This window comes from Pithys albifrons, chromosome 3 (genome assembly GCF_047495875.1).
Source record: "Pithys albifrons albifrons isolate INPA30051 chromosome 3, PitAlb_v1, whole genome shotgun sequence".
Lineage (NCBI taxonomy): Eukaryota > Metazoa > Chordata > Aves > Passeriformes > Thamnophilidae > Pithys > Pithys albifrons.
Window position 1 is genome coordinate 28272353 of NC_092460.1, and position 19118 is coordinate 28291470.

Here is a 19118-nt window from a genome sequence, read left to right on the forward strand (position 1 = left end):
GAATAGTCTGAGAGGTGTTAAATTAACTGATTGAATTCTTGTTATGTCTTTGCTCATGTTTCCATCTATTTTCACTCTCTACAGGAAAGGGGAAGAATTCAATATCGATGTTTGAAATCTGCTAGCAGATAAACCCACAGATGGGAGACAGTCATGCAAGAAAAATATATCTATGTTAATATTTTCACTGAGTGATATGTGCTAAAAGCACTATAGCGCTAGCAGGGAATGTGAAGGTATAATGAAGTTTACTTGTGTTATTACGGTGTTCATATTTTTCTTTTTTATCATTTCACAGAAGCAAACCCAGAGAAATTCAACAGCCGATTTAGAAATAAAATGTTTTATGCAGGGGTAAGTTGTGGTTTGTCTTAAAGAATGATGCTAACTTAGTTGCTTGAATGTTTTCTTAGGTATTTTCCCCCTTACTTTCTCACATCAGGAGCTCATGCCAGCTCATTTTGCCCATTGTAATTTCAAGAGCACACATACTGTTTCTGGCAATGCCACACACAGGTAGGTGTCTGCCAAAAAGTGCCTGAAGTACAGTTGTTATTCAGAGCTGAGCAGGTGAGAGAAATGCCACTCCTTTGGACACAGTACTGGTCATATCTTGGTCCCTCTTCTGGCTCATAAGCTTTCCAAGAAACTGCTCCACTTCTTTCAGGCTTGGGCAAGTACATGGATATTGACTTTCCTAGAGGAATTCCCGGAGTTTTGGACTGTACCTTTGTAGCTTTGAGGAGCAGTCTTGGATGTAGGGTCATGGGGAGTGGAGGACAGAGATAGGTGTCTGGAGTGATTGATTTTCTTGTGGGAATATGCAAAGAAAATTACTCAATTGTGCATTCAGGAGGTACATCAACAACACTTTATTCTAAAGTTTTTAAGAGAGAAATACTAGTTTGTCAAGGAATGACATATAACGACTTGCAGGATGTTGGCTTCCTCTGTGCCAATGTGCCTAAACCATGGAAACAAGTATGTGAGCACGAATTTGTACTTAAATTCTTGGGTGCCTAAGGACTTTTTTCAGTTACTCTCTCAAAAGGAGAATATCATAATTAAAAAAAATACATCTTCTATAAGTTTGACAAGAGAATGTCATTTTGGTAATTAGCTGTGTGGTGGGATAAGAAACAAGGAAAGAAAAGAAAAGTGCTCATGACAATTCCTGTATTTTTGTTGCAGGCAGCCTTTACAGACTTTCTGCAAAGAAGCTCAAGAGATTTATCCAAACATGTTAAAGTTGTGGTAAGTATAAAAAAATTGTAGTGTCATAGTATGGTGGGAAGGGGTTGGGTGTGGGCGGTTGGAGAGAGAGTGAGGTGAGAGTTTAATGGCTCTGTTACTTTTCAGTTTTGAGCATGACATTTGCAACACATTCCAAGGAAAGTCTTGGGAAAGTTGTTACAAAGCAGCAACACTTCTCTTGTCTGTGGCTCCATTCAGCAATTTCTCTGTGCTCTGTCACTTTGGCTTTGTAGTGTGATGGTACAGACCTGACTCCAAAGATCCAGGAGCTGAAGTTCCAGTGTATAGTGTTTTTAAACATACCCAGGTAAGCTCAAGACAAATGCTTGGAGTTAGAAAAAGAATAATAATTTTTGAAACAGACCTACCATTTTTCCTAGACTGAATGAATGCGTTGGAAGCATATTATCACTGGCCACCTTGTTGAGAGCTAGGTGCTTGTAATACTGTTAATGAGCAAATAGAATGGCGTCAGAGTGCAGCGAAACATCCTTCAAAAAGTTGAATATCCTGATAGAGTAGAAATGTTTCACAAACTCACTTTGAAAAATTGTGCACCTAACCTGCAAACAAGATGGTAAAGAAGGACACAAATGTCTAGTCTTTTGCTTAATTAGAATCTGAGTGTGAAAGAAAGGAAAGAGGGAGGAGGGAGCAGAAATGGAGGGAAAGATCCATATTTTTCCAATAAAGGAACATCTAACTGTTGAAAAAAGTGCTGGTTTTTAACATATTACAAGGTGTCGAATAGTAAGAATATAGCTGTATTCTTAAAAGTTGTTGATCTTCTGCTTTCTAAAACAGTAGTCTCCAAACTTTTCTGGTTATGTGTCCCTATCAGTAAAAATCCTTTGAGCACTGCTCCAATATATGTACATTTGTTTATAAATTATATACACATACCACTCTACTAATATTACATACAATATAAAACAAACACAAACAATAACTTAAGAAAGGATGTCATAAAAATGAAGCAAACACTTTAATGTTTGTTTTCTTATTTATTAAAAGTCAAAGCAATTCTTTTCTTCACACACTAATTGTCTTGTCAGTTGTGGATTTTCCTTGTGTACACCTTGTGGTGTGTGCACCCCTCTTTGGAGACCGCTGCTTTAGACAACCTACCCTTTGCTCCACATGCAGTCCCAAGCACTTGATCTTTTGAGTCCTGCACAGCCCTCACTGCAAGCTTCTACTTGGTGCCACCTCTCCAGAATTCCCCTTTCTATCACTGTTAGATCACTTTTGCATCCATTCTTTAATGGTAGAAAAGACAGATGCCACAGCTGTATCTGGTTCTGCTACTTATTACTCCCTGCCTCCTCAAGCTGTGCAATGTTTGGCATTCCTTGTGCTGCCTGCCTAGCATAGGGGCAAAACAGCTTTGTGGCTCAACAGGTCACCTGCGCAGGAATCAAAGCAAATAGGGAGAACAAAATACTGCTACTCTGTTACGTATTTCCTGGGGTTTCCCCATTTTCCTCTCACAGAGGCACCTGATAAAGATTATGGTGGATGCCTCTGTGGATGTTGTCAGCTTGGAAACGAGCAGAACAGGCTAATAGGCTACTAGTCAGGACCCCCAGGGAAAACTGCTTTCTCAGACTTGCTTTCCAAACTTCTTTCTGTAGGTATTGTGCTGGCACAATGCCCTGGGGAAACCCTGGAGATCACAGAGACTTTGAGCCTCAGCGCCATGACGATGGCTACATTGAGGTCATTGGGTTCACCATGGCCTCGCTGGTGAGTACAGGGCAGGTACTTCCTTTCCCCCAGAAGCTGCCACACTCGTGGAACTTGGGGGGCAACATGGCACAGTGCAAAGGTGTCCTTGTTACTGGAGACAAAGCAAGTTTCCACATAAATCAGCTAAGGCCAAAGTCTGCTCTGCTATTAAAAGACAGAGGCATATTACAGTTTTCTAAAAGATTTGTTATTTAATAATGAAAATGTATTCCTTGCAGGATATAGCTAATTTGCATGCACAATGCTTACAGGTTAAATGGCAAGATTATTACAGTAAGAACACTGTAATAAGAACAGCATGCAGACAAGATTTTACTGTGGGAATGTTCTATCATGAAATAAATACTGCTTTTTCTTTTTTTTCTTTGTATAACTGGCTACTCAAAATAATTATAAAACATTATATAAAGTTATATACCCATACAGTTTCCAAATACCCACTAAAAGTCTTGTGAAACTTTGGTAATAGCTGTGGAAAACATTGATATTTCTGACATGAATAATATCTCTCCTTTTTGTTCTGCTAGGGAAAGGAAATACAGCTAAAGATTTTGTCAGTGTACTTTCTGTTAATGCTGTCCTTAAAGTGAACTAAAACTTAGTTAGCATAAAAGCAATCTCACTGTCAATACCCTGATGTTCTGCTTATCACTATGGTCATACCCAATGACAGTCTCTTCAGAGCTGATTAAATGCAGTAGGTAGTTGGTAGTGATTCCTGTTCTAGCATTAATCTACCTAAGGCACTTCAGCTTGAACTTATTGTGGCCAACAGAAGGCCCATATCTGGGCTTCCTGGTAGGTTTTCATAGACCACACTGAAGTCCACACCCTTAGGCTTTTGTTGCTACTATGCCTTGTGTGAACTAGGTTGAAACTAAAATGGATAAGCCTGTTTTCACTAAACTCACACACTTCTTTGTTGTGTGACGTGCTCTCAGTGCATATCACTGTCAGTGAATACGTATGAATATGAATACGTATGATATTGTTTCCTGAGAGAAATACAGGTAAATCTAATCTTCAAAGTCAGCAAAAGTAAAGGACAGTCTTGCTCAACAATCATTTCTCTAAAAGTCTGTCTGTGTTAAGTATTCTTTTTTGGCCTTTGTTTTATGAAGGGTCTAGTGGATTAGGAAAATAATCTACAAGGAAGAAAAAATTTATTTTTTAGCCCTGTAGATCTTGTGGAATAAACATGAAGAATTTAGGGCATTTTTTTTGACAAGGCTGTCAAAATTCCATTTAACATGTACCAACTGTCAGTTTTCAGAATTTTTGGTTTGTCAGTATTGTGGTTTTAGTCAATCAAAGTGGATAGAGTGATCTCAAAAGCTTCAGCTGGGGCTGAATTTAAGAAGTAGGGCCCTTTGAGCTGCTCTTTCTCTCTAGAGGAAGCCTAGTCAGTTGATAATGTCAGTTGATCCATAATATTAAGTGTACATGACAGGATTAAGATCTTGTGTTTAGGCTGTTCTCTGTTAGTACTGCATTATTTTTTTTCCTGCGTCTGATAGATGAGAATAAATAGTCACATAATAGTCAAACTCATTAAAAAAATACATTTCTGCCCAAACGTGTCTGTCCAGAACTTGAAGGATCTGAGCACTGTATTCCTTGATATTTCTTTGAAAGGGATTCTTAAAACTGATTTTTAATTATTTTTAACAAGGCCCTTCTGCTTGTTCTTTTCAGCCTGTCTAATGTTGAAGTTGACAAGCTGTGTAAGCTTTCATAATAAGGATTTTAAATTGATCTAATTCATATTAAGGACTATTCTGTTCAGGAAGGGAAAATAATTTTTCTGTCTCGCAGATGTATCTAATTAGGGTTGTTGTTCTAAAGAGCAAATAATTATTAGCATTACTGTTAGTGTAAAAACAAACCAACCAAAACAAATTGAAATCTGAAACAGTGAACACAAGTGTCCATTTGCACACGCATGTGTGTGAATATATAGGTGGTAAGACATGCAAAGCATGTGTTTAGATATCTGCTTGTTACCCACCATTTTTCTTCATGAAATTTTAAGCACTGCTTTGCAATTTTTGGGTGAATCATTGTGCTCTTTTAGCATGCCTTATGCATGGAGTTCTGTGTAATAGATGCTATCATCAAAACTGCATTTTGGATTTGTTAACTGCCTGAGCTGTCAGTTCTGAGGTATCTTTTCATTTTTCCTGCTTGATATTTATTTGGGATTTGTTTGTTTGTTTGATTTTCCCAGGCTGCTCTCCAGGTGGGTGGTCATGGAGAGAGGTTGCACCAGTGCCGCGAGGTGACACTATTAACATACAAGTCTATCCCCATGCAAGTGGATGGAGAACCATGTCGATTGGCTCCCTCGCTCATCCGAATCTCCTTAAGGAACCAAGCCAACATGGTGCAGAAGAGCAAGAGGAGAACATCTATGCCTTTGCTGAATGAGTGAGTTGGATACGTGCATGTCCTACTGGCAGGAAGCCTGTTTAGGGGAGCATATTCAGTGATGGATTTTGCATGTACTGGACTTGCAGCGCATTTAAAAAATAAATAAAAATCACATTTTCTGAACTTCCTTTTCATTGTATTGTAAATACTTACCTGACTTTCTTTTACTCTTTATCTTCTGGGTTACCTTCTGTCTTGCTTTTAGACTGATGCTGTCTCTTTCTGTTATTTCTTTAGAGAGGTTTCTGCAGGCTCAGCAGTGTGCCTCTTGGCTTCTGACAGTTCTGCATATGTATGCCATTGCTCTTGAAGTTATTTTGATTTATTTTCTCAACTTTATTGATCTGCTTTTTAAACTGCATTGGAGACCCTGTAAGAAATTGCCACAATCAAGAATTACTCAGAATATTTTGCAGTCTCTTGTGGGAGCATGCTGCCTGGCACTGTTTATAGAGAAAGACCTGAAGGTCCAAAAAAGACTGTTTGTACTTTGGAGGAAATCCTCCTTCAGTGCAGAAACTGAAATGAAAAATGAGTATTTTAAAGATGAATAGAGAAAGGTTAAGAAAACTGGAAACTAGAAATGTGTGAAGGGGAAAACTCAAGACTAACATTCCTTTTCATGATTAAACTTTATTTATAAGCACTGCAGAGATATTCTTAATACAAGAAACCTAAATATTCAAATTTTGGCCTATGAAGATGGCCATCCAATAAAATAACTTAGATTATTTTGTAGAGGTTATTATTGTACTTCTTGTATAGGTCTTTATGGCTGCTAAAATGAGTGATTATAAGCGCTTTTGCTGTTTTTCATCAAGTATTCTAGAAGTGAAGCAAAACAGTCTGTTCTGTGTGCAGAGAAACTGAGCTAAAGACCTAAAATTATTGAGGATCCACATTTAGTTTGAATGCCCATGCAGTGAGGCTTTAATTTTTCTGTGGAGGTGGGTATGGAATTTTGCTGTTGCACTTGTAATGGTGAGGCAAATTTTATGAAGAGATGAAATACCTTTCACTTGACAACTGATATAACTGGAAAAAAAGGACAAGGTCTTAGACACTCCTTTTCCCTTCAGGTATCTTAACAGTAGCCTCTTATTTAGCTGTATATTTAGTGGAAGGTACTGTCTTACCTCAAACTTTGGCTCCTGTCCTGTAGAGTTTTTGTCATCTCCTTGTCAATCTTTACATGTAATCAAAGCCTCCCTGATTACTTTCAACATGTTCCTATTTTACTTAGCACTCTGCTCTCTTACTAATGCTTTAAGATTCAGTAGGAACCTGTCTCTCTAATGTGCAATTTCTATTTGCCTGGAAGATACATAAGGTGTACTCATCTTTCTTGGGAATAGCAGAATCTTGCCAGTGGGCAGCAGTGCCCAATTTCACCCAACCACCACTCGCCAGTCATTTGTGAGAAGTAGAATTGAGCAAAGGGCAATCCTGGGGCATCTTTTTCTGCACTAAGGGAGACTAATGTAAATATAGAAAGAAACTTTCTGGTAATTTGATCTGATAATTAGCACAGTTAGGTTTGGATTTTGAGATCTGCATTTCAACTGGTTTGTAGTATATGTCAGTTGTCAAGGGGATATTCTTTGTGGTTTAGCTTGATTTAAATGTACTACCATACACTAAATGACTCACAGTCCTTTGATTTGGCTGAGATATTTCTCTGTGTGTGTCTTGGGAAAATACGCATGATCTATCAGGAGCTCTAGTCTCAGATTCACATATCAGAAATGTTGTGTGTATATATATGTTTATGTATATATTTTCCTCTCAAGTGTTGAAGGGGAAGGAGAGAGCAGTTGAATCTCCTGGTGTGATAAAAGTAAATGGAATTCTGGGTTAAAGTCTAGGTAACATATTAGTCTTGTAAGAAGCTCATATGATATGGTGCTGATTTGCAGTATTGCACAAGAGAGAAAATTTTCAATTAAATATGTTTATCTACTTTTCTTAACTTGATGTCTGGGATATATTTCCTTGTTCCATTGAAATCTTCCAGAAAGCCTTATATTTGATTGAATATGATAGATTGTTCTTTTTTGACTATTATTTGAATGTTAGATGTGCGAGATAAGTAAGTGGGTCTGGAGCTATTCTTCATTATTGGACAGCTGTTCTTGAGCTTCTTGCCAGGAAAGCACTTTGAAAATCATCTTGGGTTGCAGCAATGTGGTTGCTATTATTATCAGCTTTAATATTATTGATAAATAAGAAGAGCAGTGGGAATGCTCTTTGGAGTTTTAGCTAGTCTAGTGTCATCAGAGTGATCTTGAAGAAGTCTTACATTTTTTTTTTTTAAATCCTGTTCTCTTTTGTTCTGGAGATTTGGAGGTTTTTCTCTTGCTGGCTAAGTTCTCATTCCTATTCTCCACTGCTGATCATGGCAGCATGTGAAAGAGACAAGATACAGCTTGGGTTTCTGTGATCAAGCCAAGAATGTGATTCTTGTGAGGAAGGGGAATTGGAAGAGAAACAGTGCTTCAATTTCTCCAGGAGTATTTTCTGATTAGAAATTTCATTTAGTATACTCCCCAGTAGTTTCAGTTAATAAACACTTTCTGAATCTCAGAACATGGTATTTTGTTTTCACTGACTTTTAGTCTAGGTTGAGGAAGAATGTCCTGTATAATAGAAAAGAGAGAGAAGAACTCATAGATAAAATTTATTCCATATACTTGAGAGAAAGAAAGGGACCATTTTAGTATAAACATTAAAGGAAAGTTAGTATTGGAAGTTATTATATGTAAAATGCACATTTCCCTAAGCTACGTGAGAGAAGAATGGAATCATACATTTGTCATTGTGGATTCAAAATCATCAATAAGCGTATTTCTTTATCTTAAACAGTAACAAAAAGATGGTCCACCTTTGGAGGCAATTCAATCCATTCAGATCTCAGCTTTGATCTTTGCATTTCTGGACCTGCTTTCAAAGTCTTGCCTAGAAGTTTTTCAGTGCCTGTGTAAGAAATTCTGGGGGCCCTCATCTTTCTTGTATAGTCATGTGCTTAGTTTGTCATTGATCCTCCTTATTTGTGTCTTTGGAAGGCTTCTGTGTGACATGTAGCAGTGATTTTCTCCATTTGCATGTCTTCTGTTGCTCTTGGCTTCGTAGTGTGAACTCAGCTCTGCATGTCTCTTCATTCAACTTTTATGTGACACATTCCTTTTGTTTCTGTTTAAATGTTGTGTGTCTTTCTCTCTCTTTCTTCTTTTCGACTTCCCTGTCTGTCTCTCTGTCTCTCTCCCTCTGTCTCTTTCTGCCTCTTGCCTTTTTTCTTGTCTGTCCACACTGTGTACTGTTTTTCTCCTGGCCACTCATTTCCTGCTGCCTTATAGTATCCATAAAGTGCAGTCTGCTGACCTGAGGAGAGTCTCGGCTCCCCCCGATTCCTTCACTGTGTGAGTATCTGGCTTTTTTCTACTTTACAAGTTCCACAGATTTTTATTGTTACTCTGTGTCATTCAGCTGGGAGATGGGGCAGTAAAAGGCAGGGACAAATGGAAAGATGGAACTCAGCTGGCAACATGACAGGTGCAGGATCTTGCCAGCAAGGACACAGTTCCACAGTACCCAGGGTAAGCAGGACATGTTTGGTGATGGTGAACAGGTTCAGCCATGAGTCCAACTCACCAGATATCCATAGCAACATGCAGGTCTGAAGCTGAGTGCCAGGCACCACCCCTGAAAACATTTGAGAGAAAGAGCTTTTCCATCCAACACAGGAGTTTTTCTCTGAAGATGAAGAAAAATGCTTTTTTCTGTAAGGTTGACAGAGCACTGGCACAGATTGCCAAGAGAGGTTGTGGAATCCCCATCTTTGGAGGTCCTCAAAACCTGCCTGGACATGGTTGTGGGCAACCTGCTCTTGGTGGCCCTGCTTGAGCCAGATGACCTCCAGAGGTCTCTTCCAGCTTCAACCATTCTGTGGTCCTATGAAATTCCAGAAAGCTGCAAGTTCCTTATTTGTCATTTTGTAAGCAGAGAAAGGTTTCCAATTGCATGTACCTTATCCCTGGATTATACTTGCTGTACTCTACTGAAGAGCATAAAATAATAAAACCAACTTGTCTCACTTTAGAATGAATATCTAAACATGCCTCTAGAAAAAAGTTGAGATAACCCTTATTGCTTACACAGAATATTAAGATGTAGGTCTAGGAGAACAGGTATTGTCTCCAGGCTGAGGGGTATTCCTTGGGAAATGACCTCTAAATTTTGATGCAGTTCATTTGAATGTCCCATTTGATATCAGCTGTCAGGATAAAGGAGGGAGAGTGGGACTTGAGAGCCCCAAACTAATTTGTAAGTCAAAGATGTTCTGTATCTTAAAATCTGTGAACATAGATTAAACATACTGATGCACTGTGGCTGTCAATTAATGAGTCTGGCAAATCAAAGTAAGAACCCATGAGGTATAAGTGAAATTTGATTTGAATTATAATGGCTTTATTTCGTATGAATGAATTATTTGCGATTCATATATTTCTTTGTTTTTGTGTTGAATAACATAGAGTGAGACTGAGTCCCAGGTCATACTGAACAGCAGGGCAGATTCTGCTGAGACCTGGAGATGGATAAAGCCTGTCTTAGATAATTTTCAGGATTTCTTCAGTAGAAGAAGCAAGGGAATTTGAGCAGCCAAAATTATTAGGCACATATGGTCTTTGTTGCAAACAGTAGAAGTGTAGCGTGATCCATTGCAAATGTTGATACAAGGTGCATAACTAAATACAAATGTATTTTTAACTGAGGGTATTTTAAAAGGAAGGTAAAGACCTGTGCTTTCCAGCTGGATATTGAGAAATGAGGAGATGCACATTTGTGTTGTGTGGTTGATGTAAAGGGGTGCTGAAAAAAAGCCACAATTTAAAATAAAACGAAATTGACTTTTGTAGCTCCTACAGTCCTTTTGCAAGTGGAATAAGCACGGTGGGTAGGCTGTGACTATTTTTTTAACTACAAAATCTGCATAAATGAAAATACAATTATCACTGTATTAGTAAATACTATTCTTTTATAGAGTTTGCAGGGTAATGATTGCAGCAGAGTATACATATAAAGCTTATGGGAACTAAGAGCCTAAGAGTAGTAGGAAATAATTTTTTGCTTTTAGAGATCCAAATGCCGAACAGAATCTACTTTCTCAGGTTGAATAGGGGTGCTCTCTATTGGATGAGAGTCTAACAAAAGAACAGTAGGAGAGAAAGTGTGAGGGAGGAGGTGTAAGCAATTCTCCAAATGCATAGTTGAGGATCAAAACACTTCTCCCTTCTTTTTCATTGCATGCTTTTTAGGGAATTGAGTCTCATCTTTTTTTTCATCAATTTTTCCTGTTTAACATGTGGGTTTCAGGACGTGAGCTGGCAACACACTCTTGCAGACCAGAAAGCCAATTGTATCCTGGGCTACATCAAAAGCAGCATGGCCAGCAGAGCGAGGGAGGTCATTCTGCCCCTCTGCTCTCATGAGACCCTGCCTGCAGTGCTGTATCCAGCTCTGGGATCCCCAGGACAGGAAAGACATTGTCCTGTTGCAAAGAGTCCAGAGGAGGGCCACCAAGATGATTAGAGGATGGTTCCTATAATGAAAGACTGAAAGGAATGGAATTGTTCAACCTGGAGAAGAGAAGGCTTTGGGGTGACCTCATTGCATCCTTCCAGTATTTGAAAGAAGCCTACAAGAAAGATGGAGAGGGACTATTTCTAATAGCATGTAGTGACAGGATGATGTGGAATGCTTTCAAACTGAAAGAGTCTAGGTTTAAATTAGATATTAGGAAGAAATTCTTTACTATGAGAGTGGTGAGGCACTGGAACAGGTTGCCCACAGAAATTGTGGATGCCTCATCCCTGGAAGGGTTCAAGGCCAGGTGAGATGGCGGTCTGAGCAATCTCATCTAGGGAAAGGTGGGGTTGGAAACAGTTGATCTTTAAGGTCCCTTCCAACCCAAAATATTCTACGATTCTGTTTAGTGGGATTATTACTACTGGAGAATCCACTGTGCTTAGAAGCGTAAAGTGTGAGAGACCCACAGCATGCAGGAGAAGAAAAGCAAGTACTAGAATCCCACCTGGAACTTCAGCATGTCTTGAAGTGTCTGTGTGGGCCTAGCCCTTACAGAGAAAAGTGCTCAAGCATTTGCTGAACCAAATGTGAGGTAAGAAAGTGTAAAAGGATTTAGTACAGTTGGGTTAACCTGGCTTATCTGGGATAACACTTATGTCCTGATTTTGGCTGGGATAATTTTCTCCCTAGTAACCGGTGCAGAGCATTTTTTTTGATTTTGGATGAGAATAATGTTTTGGGTGTTGCTAAGTAGTGTTTAGCCCAAGTCAAGGGCTTTTCAGTGTCCCACACTTTGCTAGTGAGGGACTGCACAGAAAGCTGTGACGGGGCATGGCCAGGTTAGCTGACACAAACTGGCCAAAGGGATATTCAACATCATAGGTGGTCATGCCCAATCTATAAATATTGATACTTAGGCTTGGGTTTAAATGAAACTGTTATAAGTGATTGTCTTGGTTTGAGATAAGCAACTGCCAACCCCCCCAAGCACAGAGAGAAAAGCCTCCCTCCTAACACCAGGGAAAGGGAGGAAAAGAGAGGGGAAAGAAAAAAACACTTCAAACTGCATTTATACTAAATCTACATATATTTTTCACAGAAAGAAAGAGACAATTAGAAGAGAGTACAAATATACACTCACACAAGTCTACAACAACAAGTTCCCCACCTCAACTTCTAACGAACACACAAATTCTACTGTCTTAACTACACATTACTTAAGAAGAAGCTTATTCCCCAGGGAGACAAACCCAAGGAGAAAGGAGAGACCCAGAACAACACATTTTACTTTCCTGAGGTACCCTGTGAGCCACTGGTGGGCCTGGTCCTCTCCATCCCCCCGGGACAGCATCGTGCGTCCTCCCAAGAGGAGGGCTGAGAAGCGACTGCCTTAACCACTCCCACACTGGTTCCTTCTTCCCTGGAGATGATGTCATAATGTGGTATGGAATACAAAGTTACTGGCTAGAAGAGGTCAGCCGTTAGCTCAGCCCAGCTCAAGTCAGCTGACAGCTTCGGCCTAGTCCAAACTTCAGAGCCCAAATCTAGGCCCACCTCAGTGAACCCATAACAGTGATCAACATGAATGAACAGAATGTTTCAATGAACCCCAATCTTTATTGACATCCTCATGGGACAGATGACATTTAGGATTTAACTGGGGGAGTTACCCAGAAGGGTTCTCACTGCTGCTCAGGGATGGGCTGGCTGGTGAGCAATTGTATTGTGCATGACCTGTTTCTCTTGGGTTCACTTCTCTCTCTTCCTCCAACTAATTGCCATTATTATTGTTATTTTTATAATTATTATACTGTTTTGTTTTGATTAATAAATTCTTATCTCAACCAATTCTTCCCAATACTTCCAACCAAGGGAGAGCAGGTAGAGGGAGTGAGCAAGCAAATGTGTGGTATGTAATTGCTGGCTGGGAATAGACCACAACCCCCTGTGTTTTGGCACCCAGGTGTCTCAAAGTGTTGAGATGACAGATCTGAGCAGAGTGCATTAAAACAAAGTTTTTATAAGTATTGATCTTATTAGTGTAAGAGTTGTTGATCATCATTAAAAGCAAGTTGGGAGTGGGGATCAAATGCACTGCCTTTCAACCCAACATTCCACAATCTGGTTGCTTGTCTAGTTCAGGTTCCCAAATGAAATAAAAAAGTATGTGGTGGAGCTTACAATTTTGGGGGTATTTTTTAGGTAAATAGCTTAGCAAGAGCTTTACCTGAAAATGGTGGTGAACTTTCATGAAGCACTGAAATCTGTCCATAAAAGAGACTGGACAATTCTGCCCTGTTGTGGCACTTCTTATGTTTTAAGCAGATAAATGCTGTCAGAAACACCCTTATTTTTAATGTTCCATTTCCAAGCTCTGCCAGTATGATCTCAAAAGTAAGCTAAATTTCTTTTTCTCTCATGGCTGATGGTTTCTGTTTTCCCATTGCTCTAAACACTGGAACATTTAATTAACATTACATGTTCATTTCTTCTCTAGGAGATTGGTAATTCATTAATCTGTCGTTGCAAAGATGCCCCAAAAGAGTGTGACTTTTTACTAAAGTGTTTATTGTATGTGAGGGGAAGTAGAAGACTTCCTTTTTTGTTTACTGAATCATGTTAAAATCTGTATGTGTATATGCTGGCGTGGGCTGTATTCTTGAAGATCTATCAGAAATTTGTTGCTGCATTCTATAGAATTGTTACACTCTTATTCTTATTATTTCATTTCTCCACTGAGACACAAAGCGCAAGAAATGGTTCACTGGGTTCATAAATAATTGATACAGAGACTGGGGCATGTATAATTTAGAAGTCTGTCTTCCCAGTTAAATCAGCCTGGTGGGATGGCAGAAGTGTAGCCAGGTTGCTGTGTGGGAGTGCCAAGCTTGGGCAGGACCCAAGCTTGTGCTCTCTGTATTGTTCTCTGGGTGACTAGAGACAGAAGAATGTTTCTTAGGAAAAGCAGCTGTGCTCCAAGTGAGTTGTCTGGCATCCTCTCACTTGTTGCTGGATGATTAATAGGGGTGAGAGGAGGAAGTCACAGCTTCATCAAAACCTGACTGTGAATGGAAGTAGATCAGTTCTGCTGGTAGTCTCAGAAGAGGTACATACATGTGGCTTTGCTTCTGTGGGTTTGAAACACAAGTGCTGGAATAAAAGGGATTTAAAAAAGAAAAGTAAGCCCTTCTCATGTTTTCATGCAAAGCTCTGGGTTTTTAGGCTTTGGGTTTATTTAGTTTATTCTAGTGGTAGGGGGTGGTGGTGATATTGGTGATGTTAGCATGTCTAGAATCCCCAAAATGCTGTAGTTCATAGATGAGAAAGTAATGCATACCTTTTCTTTGGTAAGCAGTTTCCAGCAGGGGGTGGGTGGTGTTTAAAATTACATCACCTTACAGTTTATCTAGCATGATTTTTAATTTTCAGATGTATCCCTTGAAAAATAATGGCTTTGACTGCAGTGTGTAGCCCAGTGTTCCATGTAATGGATATCTTCTCAGAAAACAGTAGACTTAAAAACATTGAAATTAACTGTTTATAGTAATGAATGTTTATAAGTTTTAAGAATTTCCAGAAATCATGCCCTTTTCCTTACGATAGGAATCATTCAATATCTGGGTAATTTTCTGTGTTCTTGTGGAAAAGTCAAATGCCATTTTTCTGATAGAAAGTAATGTAATTTCCTAGTACAATACTGTCAGTTTGTAGCTAAAAAAGGAAAGAAAATACTTTTCCATTACCAAAATTACATAGTTTTTACGATGCAAGTGGAATGATTTTGAGATGACCTCATATCAACGCAGTATAATCTTTCAGAAATTGTTCCAAATAATTTGTATAACTTTTCTACAAGGCCCATTTAGATTGTTATTTAATAATGCACTGAATGTGCGCTTCTGGTTTATGCCAACCAAGATCTTGTTCATCAGAAAAAATTCAATATGGTAAAGTAGCCTATCTGTGCTCCTGATTTTAGAAGATTCATATTAGATTTGTATTTAAATCAAATTGTTATAGCTAATCAATCAACATGAATGAACAGAATGTTTCAGCTGATCCCAATTTTTATGTACATCCTTATGGGACAAATGAAATTTAGGATTTAATTCTGTGAATGGATCTGTTTGTGGTAGGGGGTTCTTAATTAGATTCTTTAAGAGGTAATGGAATTCATTCATCTGTACTTTGAATTACTTTTAATTGACTACATAGTACACCATTTTGAAAAATAATAAAGTATTTTAGGTTACATTGCAGTGTAGGAATCTCCCCACATGTATTTATAAATTGCTACTGTATCTGGATAGCTTTTCTTCCTCTCCTTAAATTTGAGCAAGTTGTTTTGCAGTATTCAGAAACATCCATTTTTATTAATACTGTACTAATGTTTGCTTTTGGTGACATTCATCACCTTATTTGCTTTTACATGGACATGCTTATGTATTTAATCCTTATGATTTCTGAATATACTGAGTATGTCTGAACAAGACAAATGGATCCATTTGTACCATAATATGGATTATTATGCAGTATCTGTGAAGACTACAGAAGTATTGATAGTGGAAGTGTTTTGCTCAGCTGCATTAGAGTTCTGTATGGAGCTCATGAGTTCGTGAATGAATGAGTGTGGATGATGAGGACAATATCCCCTGGTATCAATTGCCAGTCTGATAGCACAAGAAGTGACTATTCACATACTGAGTTTTAGAGACAAAATTATAATGAATAGGTAGTAAAATTTAGTGAGGCATAATAAAATGTCAGCCAAAAACTGTATTCTCCCAGAACAAAGAGTGTTTGCAAATAACTCATGAACAAAACCATCAAACTTCAGTTACTGAATAAATGTCTCTTTTGTGTCTATGTTTTAGCAATGTTTATATATGCATATACATATATTTGTATTATGGATATATTACTTGTGACTGAAAAGAGCAAAGTGTATAAAATCTCTACTCTGTAGAAAGACCTCTTGGCATTGTTATTTCTGATAATAATTTTTTTCTATAGAAAGCTGCTATTTTCAAGGTTACGTGTTTATGACCAAGATAGCTAAATTTTTCAAATAGATGAAAGGCCAAGTTTTGTTTCTCTCCAGTTGTATGTTTTATCATACAACTTGCTTATGTAGTAATTTTTTTCCTGTCTTTATAAAAATGGGGTGAACAGGAGGGAGAAACAGGAGAATAACGGAACTCTGACACTTGCCATTTGATTGCCCTCCTACACTCTACCTGTCCTGTTTGTTCCTCAGGAAATACATTACATTTAAGATGATGCGCTTATTGTTTCTGCAGAAGCAAATTCAGAGGTATATATGCACAGATATACCAAAAATTGTACTTTTTTGCAAAAGCATGGGCAGTATCTGCTTAAATATTTTCTAGTTATAAGGTACTTCTTGAGAATGTATCTGTAGTTCCTGGAGCAACAAAGATACTTTAATTTGCTCTTAATATTAGATATTGTTCTTCTTCCAGTTTCAAGCAAAGAAAAAAAAGACTTATAGGTGAAAGGACTAATTTGACTCTGAAGGTGGTGCTGCATATGCAGTAGGTTGCTATCAGCTTTAAGCTAGGAAATAACATTGTTTTTCTTTCTTATGTAGCATTAGGTAGTGAGTCAGCGTATCTACAAAGGGTTAGTGCTGTTTTTCTCTCCCCTTGGTGTCTAAACACTATCCTGTTCTCACAGGTAGGTTGAAGGGACACAGATGGCAATTAACCAGGTTTGGCAGATGTTGGCATGAGGCTTAGCATCCCTCCCCTTTTTACAGGTCTTCTTAAGCACTGGCTGTAGGGTAAACATGATCATTCCTTCACTTTATTACAAAGGCTCCAAACAAAGACTTGGAGAAGTCATTCTGTTTCCCTGTCTTTCTTTCTTCTGCTGCTTTCATGAAATATGCAGGTTATCCATTGCTATGATGAGTTTGAAATGATGCCAGCTGGGATAAGACATAAGTCTAACACTAATTAATTGATAATGCTTAGAAAGAAAGTTCATGTTTGAACTGGTGCTTAGAAACTGAGAAGCAAAATGCTCTACCATAACTGGTTTACAGAGTTTTCCTAGTATTTTTTCACAGTTTTCTAATAGTTTGGCTGCATAGACCATGGGACTTTCTTTGAGAAACCTGGTCTGCCTGGGATGTGATGTGGAAGTGCATTTTTGGTCATAGGCTTGGCAATCTGGTGAAGAGGGCTTTAAAGTGAAGTTGCAGGGAGGGGAACCTCAGACTGTACCAGTCCTACAGTAAAAGTTTGATGTTAGTGCCAGCAATGCAAGCTCAGAGAGAGATCATTGTCATCAGGAGAGCACCTGGGGAGCAGTGCAAAGGAATTCCAGCTACTCCAGGAAGTATGTTGGATTATTTGGGGACCCAACTTAAATGCCCCTATGCAAATCCATACATCATGGGAAGATTTGCATGGCAAACAGTCTCTGTGATCGGGTAATTCCTGCACAAGAGTATCAGCTTTTGGTGAAGCAGTTTTTCTGAGCTGGGGAATTGGAAAGCAGAGTTCAAACTTGGATTGCTCTAAAGCAGTACAGATTTGGTTCTGGCTTCAGGAGAGGCAACAGTCTGAGACAGTTCTTTGGGGTTAGGTTTATAGTGAGCTTAATTCAGTGCATAGCAAGTATGTCTGTCTTTGTAACGTGATTGAGTGTTACAACAGAAATAAGTAGCTGAATTCTGTTTCCCCGCCCTTTTTCATCCCAACTGAGTTCAAAGCTTTTCCCTGTATTGTACCAATGCATAAAAGACTTCACTTTTCAGTGCTGTCAGCCTGTCTTTTCATGAACCCTGTTACATGCAGTGAATTATTTCTCTTCTCCCCTCAGAAAAAGACTATGCAGTTAAACTTCTATGTTTTCTGACTTAAACATGTTATCATATTTTCTTGGATTTTATATTTGAAACTTGTATTCTATAAAATTTTAAAGAGAACATAGTTTCTTAGACTATGTTTACTTCTCAGCCAGCATTGTGAAATATAAACTTGTTTTAAAAAGAAAAGGAAAAAAAAAAGTGTCAGTAAAAAGTGTCATTATGTTCTTCCATCAATGCACCTTTGTCCTCTATTTGCAGACACTCATGTCCTGGTTGCTGTGACAGCTGTAGAGACTGCAAGTGGAGAGTGATCTTCTGTAGAATGACATAATGGCACCTGAGTTAGTAATCTGCTTCCTAAAGCTGTGCTGGAAGTTCCCAACAAGGCATCTGTCATTAAACTGCACAATTTTAAATATGGGCAGTTTGCTGATATCTAGGGGCATTTTGACACAATAATCCCTGTTAGTCAGCAGAGGGAAAACATTGGGTAGCCTTTACACTTCTGAGTGTGTCAGGCTTGCTGCCATTCTTAAGCATTCGTCATTTGTTCTACATTGTTCTTCATGTATCTTAGGTTATTTTTCCTCTCTAATATAGAAACTCCTGTTCAGAATGGGAATTTCTTCAGTGCAGCTACTCCTAGCATGTTGTCTTACATTCCATTTTGGAAACACTGTCAATTCATTATCCTCTATCACTTTTTAGGCAGTGTACTTGTGCTTTTTAACTGGGACTTGATCTTCAGTCTCTGTTTTCATCTGTCCAGCTGTGACAGATCCATTTATACCAACAGAAAACATGTAATAGTTAACTGAAATAATTGCTAATTATAATCCCAGTGATTCTACTAAGAGTTGGCCACGAACCATGTGTTTTGTTAAGTCTCCAGTTTTTTCTAGTCAACAAGAAAATTACTCACTAGTTTAAAAAGGAAAAAAAAAAGGTGACGTTGGTGAGATGTGGCTTGTTCTGCCCTAGCAGCGCAAGTGCTGTAGATCAAATATTTTAAAATTGAGCCAAAGAAAGAAGCAAACACTTATATTTCTGACAGTACACAGTATTTTGACTTTCAAAGGGCAGTGTATATTAGTCAGTATTACCATAGGCAGCAGTCTGTTACTAACTAGATTAAAACAGAGAATATAGACCATCTTTTGGTGGAATCACAGAATGAATAATCTACTTTTAACTGACCTGGAGGTCAGTTCCTATCGGACAGACACTTGCTGTGTGCATTGTAATACACAGATTGTCTATCTTT

The 19118-nt window shown here is 38.5% G+C and overlaps 1 protein-coding gene across 4 annotated transcripts in view; it reads left to right on the forward strand.

Moving 5' to 3' along the window:
- The window catches only part of DGKI (diacylglycerol kinase iota), a 207017-nt gene that overhangs the window by 117561 nt on the left and 70338 nt on the right, over positions 1 to 19118 (forward strand). For all 4 annotated transcript variants that reach the window (XM_071551159.1, XM_071551160.1, XM_071551161.1 and 1 more), the window contains 5 exons: positions 299 to 354; positions 1192 to 1254; positions 1488 to 1561; positions 2889 to 3000; positions 5231 to 5430. In XM_071551159.1, the coding sequence (XP_071407260.1) occupies positions 299 to 354; positions 1192 to 1254; positions 1488 to 1561; positions 2889 to 3000; positions 5231 to 5430 (505 nt within the window). The remainder of the gene's footprint in view (positions 1 to 298; positions 355 to 1191; positions 1255 to 1487; positions 1562 to 2888; positions 3001 to 5230; positions 5431 to 19118) is intronic.